Consider the following 8,863-nt stretch of genomic DNA (forward strand, 5'->3'; position numbering starts at 1 on the left):
ATGTCTCAGGGTCACGTGAGTGCAGGAGTCGATGATGTGAGCTTTCAGATGAAGCATATCTCTGATTTTCTCCTGGTAAATGGACTTCAAATGTCCCAACAGGTAAATATCAAGGGGCGTGAGGTCCGGTCCTCACAGGTCCTCGTCTCCCGATCCAATGGCATTTCCCTTGTCCACCTGCAAGAACAGAAACATCAATTGCGTATTTTTCCTATGTATGGACAATTTTGCGACACCCTGTAGTTATCGCTACTGTTATAACACCATTGCTTCTAAATACTATGGATAAGCATATAGCGTTGCTAATCCCGTAATCCTGGGTTCAAATCTCGATAACGTATGCGTGATTCTACGTATCACTTTGTCAATCATCCCCATCGATAAGGATGGTACCGAGACGAGACATGATACAGTCTCGTCTCGCCTCGTGAATGAAGGAACCTGTCTAGACTTCATATCTTGTCTCTGTCCGGAATGTAACGAAAAAATTCTGTATAGTCTGCCTTCGCGTACAAACCATAGGTCGAATACCAGGCAATGCCAGTTCAGCCTCATGGTCGAGATTAGCCAAAGAAGCGAAAAAGCGATGTATAGAAATTGGAAATTGGAAATTCTGTACTAATTTTGGAACTTCTGAGATTTTTTGTTCACGTTCTATTTTTTTTTAAAAGGGAGGGAGTTGCTGGTTCCTCCTCAGCGTTACAGGTGACATAGAGAATTCAAAAGTGGAGTAAAATATATCTTTGCAGGGTGTGGAGTATTCTTACTACTTGGAGTTCCTGCTCCCTCCGATCCCAAAGCCAGAGGAAACGATAGCTTTTCCCGCACCAGAGCAGATCGAGCTCAAAGATGCCGGAGGGAAGAAGGGGAAGAAGGCACAACCGACCTCAAAAGCTGGAGGAAAGGCTAAGAAAGAGAAACAAGGAGCGGGGCTGGGGGAAGAACTACCTGCCGACGAGGTAAATATCACCGGAAGAATCCTGAGGTCGTCCCTTGCTTCGTGGTCAGCAATGATGGCCTCTCCCCCCATCGAAGCAATGACCTGTGACCTCCTTGCCCTACGAAATCTAATGCATGGGAAGGAGATAGCTGCAAGGATAATGCTACAGAAGGTGAGTCCAGTGGATAGATTACAGTAAACTAGTGTTTAGTGTGAAATTCCTGCGACCACTGTCTATGCTTTTTTTCAGTGCACGAGAGGAGACGAGACGAGACTTTGGTCTGTCTTGTTTCGTCTCGAAAATATTGGTTTGTCTCGTCTTTCGTCTAGAAGAGTTTTGTCCCGTCTTGTCTCGTTTTGTCTCGTCTCGTCTCGTAAAAGTAATACAGGATATCATTCCAACAAAAGTTAGAAGAGGTAACGGAATTATTTCCAAAAGTGGGATAAATCTTGACACATTTTCCTCTGCAGTAAACTGAAAGAACACTGAGTTAAAACGATACGGACAGTAGTCTCAAAATATAGTGTAAATCTCCTGCACTGGAGAAAAAAAAGAAAAAGAAAAAAAAACCTTTGGTGTCAAAGCAACACAGACAGTGTTCCCATGAGGCCCACAACACATTTGGATCAACGTTTATCCTAAGTGGTGTTAAATAATACAGATAAATGGTCATCATCCACACCATTTTGATACCACTGATGTTAAACGGTGAGCAAAATGTTGGGTGAACTTCCTGCGACCACTGTCTATGCTTTTTTTCAGTGCATGAGGTCCACGCTACTTTTGGCCAACTTTTAATCCCAGTTGCGTTAAAATAACACAGAGAAATGGTCATAAGCAACACCATTTTAACACCGATGAAGTTAAACCATGACCAATATGTGTTGTGAATCTTGTGAGACCGCAGTATGTGTCGCTTTAACATCAATTGTTTTCTTTCTGTTTCAGTTTACGGGAATTTCAGTTATCCACAGTATAATTTCCCCACGATGTCAGTCATCTACAGTTTCAGTTAAGAACGGTTATGGACGGTTTCAGTTAACCATGGCTTCAGGTACCCACGGTTTCAGTTATTCACAATTTAAGTTATCGGCGGTTTCGATTATCCGTGGACTCAGTAATCCGCAACAGAAGACTTGGGTGCCGTAACTACGTAAGTGCAAGATTACCATTTTGAGATATTGAGATTTGAAAGCCCGGCTAAGTATGTTAACAATCATATTAAAATGCAAGTGCAAAAATATTTGGGATACAAACACCTAGGCAGTGATCTCCCTTCTGTCATTTGCTTATAATATATTCAAGCAGACGAGAATCATGATACGTCGGTACTAAATAACGTCTTGTGTAATATCTGCACTTTTCTTGCAGCATGCGAGCAAATAATATCAATGGATGAGCTATTAAAATTTTTAATCCTCAAATCCCTCTCGCTATCTAAAAAATACCTGTTCACCATGTGTCGGTTATCTTTCACTCCCCTCCGCTGTGAAAATGGTAACCAAGTGTAGTGTTCAAATTCCCCTCGCAAAGTGAACGGCGAGCTCAGGCTGGCAGAGATCAAAGCACGTGCTGCCATCTAGCGGCGGAAACTGTACAAGGATACCTTCTCAGGTATAGTTAAATCCTGACAAAACAGAACATCAACATCTTGCTTTATTATGGAAATATTTCAGTTGCGGATTTTAAGCGAATCATCCTATATTTCGGAACAAAGATCCCTGAATGATATGGAATGCGCCAACTTGTTGTGTAATGCGGGTGCTCTAACCTTAAGGATGCAGCAATTGATTCACGATCCGTGTTTACTTTCTTTTATGGTTGCACTCGAACAGATTTCTGATCGTGACTGTACAAATGAATATTTTTTCGCACAAATATGGTTTATTTCTTCGACAGGTAACCAAACCTACAACTGTGAAGGCAAAGAAAGGAAAGAAGGAAAAGAAACCTGATAAAGAGAAGAAGAAAGGAGGAGATGGAACAAGTGAGAGAACGGAAGGTGTTGTAGGCACTGAAAAGGCAGTGGTAAGAGAACAATAAATGTAAGAGGTAGAAATATTTAATGCAACTCAAAACAGAATGTTCAGTCTCCTTCAACCAACCATGTTATTTTATATACAGGGTGTATCACAATAGAGTAAACAACTTTTAAGAATTTATTTCGACTAAACTATATGGAATACAATAATGATATTTGTTGTGCATCAATCAGTAACACTTCAAGTTTCTACGAATGCCTACAAGTGGCTACAAATGTTCAATGTGTCTTCCACCAGTTATGCGACACACATCCCACCGAAATTCAAGTTCTTGCCACACTTTTCCCAAGATCCCCTCATCCACCAAAGCAAGGCCGTTTCTTATTCTCTTCTTTAGCTATTGCACATTCTGTGGCATAGGTGGCATACATTGCCTAGAAGTCTAGGGGTGTAAGGTCTGCCTGCTTTTTCCGCACGTGTGAAAGTCGCCATTTTCTTTAACACTGCACAAGCGCCACAATGGCTGTGTTTACAAAAGTCTTGCGCATGACAAAACTATTATGATAGTCACTACACATTTGTAGTTTGACGAAGAAATGCGAAATATGGAATACGTATCAAACATTGCTCCATCAGATATCACTACGTAACACTACAATCTATACAAATACTGTGAAGACATTTAATGCCACGAGTTCAAAAGGACACATTTAAAAAAATGAAAAATAAGAAATGCGAATTGAAGGAATAAATAATTGGAAATTTTCATGCTCAATGAAATCACAAATTAACTGATTACAAGTGGCACGAAATTCAGTTGACAGTCACACAGCAAGTGATGTACAAACAAGCAAAAACTATAGACTCATTTGTAGCTTTCTAGGGACGCTGTATGAATTGAATGCGTGCACAGGATTTTCAAAAAGGGTGCATACTTCTTTTTAGTAGTCAGTCCTCACTTTGCCATCTTTTTCTGCCTTTAACGTTCTTCTTCAGAAATAATGGGCCAAAGAGGGGTTATGGCCCCTACTAACCACCCACTTGGGCACGCCACTGCTTATTACATACTCTTAGCTTATCTCCATGAACTTAAAAATTATGAATTTGTGTTGTACTAAATAAACATCCACTACACATCGCAATGGTATAACATCTTCAATATACACCTCAGCATTTTTGGGTGTTGGGTGTAGTGTTTATTTCAGAACAGCTAGTTCATGGCATGAACTTGGCCTACGATCGGATTTCACCCCAGGTTTAGCTTTTATATTTTCGAAAGCTTCCCGCTGCTTTTCGCGACGATCTTTATAGTGTTTTGCAGACGTGACAGTAAGAAAAGTCATAATCACACTGAAAATTAAAATTTAACCCGCCGCCAAGGTACTCAAGAGGCTGTGTGAGTCCCAGAGCTGCTTCGTGCAGCGACAATGAGATCGCCCACCCCGGGAATTATACCCGAGACACTGATTCGAAACTTTGAAAGTTCGAGGAATTGAATCTCAATAAATTCGGGTTACCAGAGATTCGGAAGAACGAATTCTTGATTCTGAATTTAGATAACGAAGTAGGAATTATAGGTTTCCTGGCGATGTGATTTGAACAAGTGTTTTAAGTTTACCAGACAGGTTAAAGCGGCGTTTGGGTCCAACATTTCGAGCCCGTACATTGCTCTCATCATCAGGACTCAACCAACTCCATTCTAAGCATCAAGCTACAAAGCATGGGCGCGAATAGCAAAATTGGTGTTGACTTTTAAAGAAACAAGGGAATCCCTGTAAAATGTTTTTCTCTTTCCAAATCTGAACAGAAGATTGACATTACGATGTAAGTGGAAAATATGCATTAACAATTGAAATGGAAATTTATCGTTAAATAACTGGAAATAAAAAGAAAACGCAAGGCCAACTTTACATATCGTACGCAGCATGGAAATTTCCAATGATGTGTACAGTAGTTGGACCCTATTTATTTGCTAAAATGTCGGAATGACATTAGAAACTCTTAAAGTAAAAAGTAAAGTGCTCCCCTGTGCATAGCACCACGCCATGAAGGCGTATAGGGGGTGTGGGGGTAACGCCCCACACTTTCTTGATCCGGTCTTGAGTGGGTTGATGTGATCAGCATCACGCCCCTGACCACCTTTACCCCGCAGGGTTTCCCCCAGGTACCCATGTTATTCGACGCTGGGTGGGCGCCGGGGCCGCTTCCATCGTTAGAAAAGTTCCCGGATTTGAACCGACCGGGACCTTTAGCATGGTAGTCAGACGCGTTACCGACTGAGCCACCGCGGCCTACATTACAAACTCTTTAGAAACTAAATATTTAGCCTAAGTGATGGAAGATCTAACACGCAAAAGTAGTTCTGGATGCGATAAACCAGCATGGGCGAGTATTACAGACTGTAAAATTTATCTCGTGTACATAATATTTCTGTACAGCGTCTTCATTTTAGAAGTCTATGACATAATTTGCCAAGGTTTTATTCAACAGACAATACATTGTAATTACGATGTGCGTATGAGCAAATATTTGTTTTTTGTGCATATACGTATAGCACATATAAAATACAAGGCTATAATAATGCCTTCCACGAAATTGATTATATTAAAATAAATCTTTTCAAACAAGTGGCATTTCGGGGGTTGGGCTATATACTCCCGGAGTATATAGCCAGCCGGTTGATGTCACTGTTTACAGCAGTGGTGGATCCAGAAGTTACAGTTGGGAGGGGCGAATTTCAGTCGGGTATCTCACCTCCTCGAATAGCCTTTCAATTGCACAGTTTTATATAAACAAATATCATACTGTAAAAAGGAACCAAACTGACGTTCATGTTCTAGAGATTACAGTATTGTTTCACAAAAATAGGTGTCCATGGCTGGAATAAATGATTATTATTGTGTGTAAAAAATAAGTGTGCATGGAAAAAATAGATTAGGTCTATACTGATTTATTGAACATAAGTATTTTTCTAGAGCGTAAATATTTACTTCTTAAACTTGTTTGGATGGACAATCAGGGGGATAGTGCTATTTTCTCAAGGGTTCTCTGGTTCCATCCCCTTTTGAGGCACATTGCGCCCGTTGTTCGGATCCAAATTTAAATTCTAGGGCCAGTTCTGATTGACCAACCTGAAGATAAAGTTGAATGTTTCAAACTTAGAAAAATATTCTCGACATTAAAGTTGTTGATATAAGACAGAACCTTTGAGCCTTCAAAAATATTAGGCATATACCTATATTAAAAAACCTAGCAGTTGGGAGGGGCGATCGCCCCCATCACCCTCCCCGTGGGTCCAAGCCTGGTTTACAGGGTTGCCAAACTGAAGGCTCCGGCATCCCTCGGATTAAAGATGGCCGTGTTCAAACCCTTGATTTCTAACCGCTAACCTATCAAAGAGTCCCAATTTGAATTCTTGTAAAATTTCATTTTTGAACAACAAATATCCTCTTGCAACAATGTTGGAACGGTCACAATGAACAAAAACTTGTAAGAACTGTATGGGCAACAGCTGCTCGCACTGTATGTGACAATTTGTACAAACTTTGTTATTTATTTGTTCAGGAAACAGGACCTCAAGCACCTCCTACAGAGAGGGTAGCTCTGGCAGAATTCTCAATTTCTTTGATGATACCTGCGTGGGATTCACCAAACATCGACTACAGTTGGACACCAAGAAACGAGCAAATAGCCCAAAAGGAGGAGACATCACTCAAGGCAAGTCCGAATGAGCAACGCGGTAGATAATATTAAAGTCTTGGAAATTAACTGCAATGTAGGTTAGTTATTGGACTTCAAATTTCTTTCTTTGGTGTGGGCAAGGTTTATCTTGGGATTGATTACATACCAAGTAATCGAAGTCACTAGTTACAATAAGCAAGTAAGTTCACATTTCTAACATACGGTTACAATATTAGAAAATAAAATAAGAAAATATAATGTTCTATTTAATTACTACTACTAATCAACCAATTGTCAATATTATCAAGAAAAAACCAGAAAATAATATGTGAAGTGATAAGATAGTAGTAAATCATAACATGAAAGCAAAATACTCCCTTCCTTGTATTGAAATTTGTGACTGACCCAAAGATGTTCATTTATTTAATTTATTATATTTTGTTTAATTTTGTGTTTAATACGGACGATGATATATCTATGTTATCAATTTCTGTTTTGTTATATTTTGGAAAACGTTGTGCATTAATATGATGTATAATTAATTATTATCACATTCTTGATAATGTAAAATTACGATGTATACATTTCTATATACATTTTTGACCATAGCAACGATAAAGAAACAAAACACAGTAGATCAATAAGTGATAAAATATATGGACATTTTAAATAGTGACGTCCGAGTTTCATTGAAGTTATCAAAATCCTAATTGCTATTCCGTAAAGTGAATACTAGGATGCTTCGTTGAAGTTCAAGTAAAAGGCTTGCTTCAAATTACAGCAGTCTTGTACAGAAAAAAAATCTATTTGAAGAATAAAGTATATTAGCTATTTTGGCAGGCACTGTAGAAAGAAACATTCTCATCAACGGCTGGTAAAAAAAATCCTTTCTCAGTGCTCAGGTAAAATTATAAAACTTTTACTGCACTGGCTCCTTAGATAAACGTGACCAAAATATAAACAATAAGTTTAATATAGATTTTAGAAAGACAGCACTCGTTCCTGAGTAAGTAATAACATGATCGGTGGGTGTGGTGATTGTCATAAAAATCCCAGCACTTTTAATGAATAGCATTCCGTATAAAACAATGCATCGTGAACAATTTCAATTTGTTGCCTCTCAAAGATACATGTAGTGACGTAGTCCACACAGCAATTTAGTAGAAGCTTTGCATTTTTTTTAGTAGTAGTAGCCTGGCCTATGTTTCCAATCTTTTCATGTCACGAAAGATCTTTTTTTTTTTTTTTTTTTTTAAAAAAAAACATGAGTTTGATTGTAGCCTCCATATCTCGATTTGCCATACAGAGATGTACATACACCATGCTATACGCGAATTATGATATGATTTTTTTTAAAAAATATGCGTCTTTCCTTTCAGGATTTAGTGTACGTGGGGCGTAAAGGAGCGGATAGAACAAAAGCAGGGAAGGATGGTAAAGGAGGAGATGGAGAGAGCAAAGATGGAAAAGGTAGGGGAAAAATATATCTCCAGTTCATGTTATGTTAACATGTTAAGAAGTCGAATGGATTTTTGATCCAGCCATTATCAGAATTTCAAATATCAGCTCTCCGTTTTGAACTTTACGATCTGAAAGATTGATTGAAATTATAAGATTTGAATGCGTGAGGAGTACCTTAGGCTATTTGCCCTCATTGTGATGTAAGGGAACACCAGAACAAAATGTCTTCATTAAAACTTATCATGTGAACATGAATTGCTTATCAAGATTAAGAGCAGCTACATTAACATTACCTTCACCACACCTTAATCAGGAACTAGTATTGTGTTCTTGAACTCTGCATTAAGCTTATTGGGTATATTTTGGTCACGTTTATCTAAGGAACCAGTGCAGTGAAAGTTTCATAATTTTACCTGAACACTGAGAAAGGATTTTTTTACCAATCATTGTTGGGAATTTTCTATTTCTCTTTTCTCTACAGTCCCTTCTCGCAAAATAAATAATTCACTATATTCTTCAAATAGATTTTTCTCATTTTATTTTACCAATTATAAAGTTGAGGATGCGCAGGATCAATCAGCAAAGTACAACACAATCTACCAAATGATTATCCTGGATGCAGGAGTGTATGGAAATTTATGGTCTGTAAGCTTTCTCTGATGACACGTTGGTACGTCAGTCTCTAATGTCCTCTAGCATGCATCTTAGATGCAAGTTGTTCAAAACAAACTGTATCATCTTGAAATCGACATGAAAGTGGTGTGTGTGTGTGTGTGTGTGTGTGTGTGTGAGAGAGAG

General features: G+C 38.7%; 1 protein-coding gene across 1 annotated transcript in view; it reads left to right on the forward strand.

The window, feature by feature from the left end:
• Nucleotides 1–8,863, forward strand: part of LOC145985790 (uncharacterized) — a 9,314-nt gene continuing 451 nt past the window's right edge. Inside the window, exons 1-5 of the mRNA XM_083119877.1 lie at nt 1–102; nt 750–1,112; nt 2,841–2,969; nt 6,488–6,640; nt 7,984–8,074. Of these exons, the coding sequence (XP_082976003.1) occupies nt 1–102; nt 750–1,112; nt 2,841–2,969; nt 6,488–6,640; nt 7,984–8,074 (838 nt within the window). The remainder of the gene's footprint in view (nt 103–749; nt 1,113–2,840; nt 2,970–6,487; nt 6,641–7,983; nt 8,075–8,863) is intronic.

The sequence above is a fragment of the Lepisma saccharinum genome, chromosome 1, assembly GCF_977018435.1.
Source record: "Lepisma saccharinum chromosome 1, izLepSacc3.1, whole genome shotgun sequence".
Taxonomy (NCBI): domain Eukaryota; kingdom Metazoa; phylum Arthropoda; class Insecta; order Zygentoma; family Lepismatidae; genus Lepisma; species Lepisma saccharinum.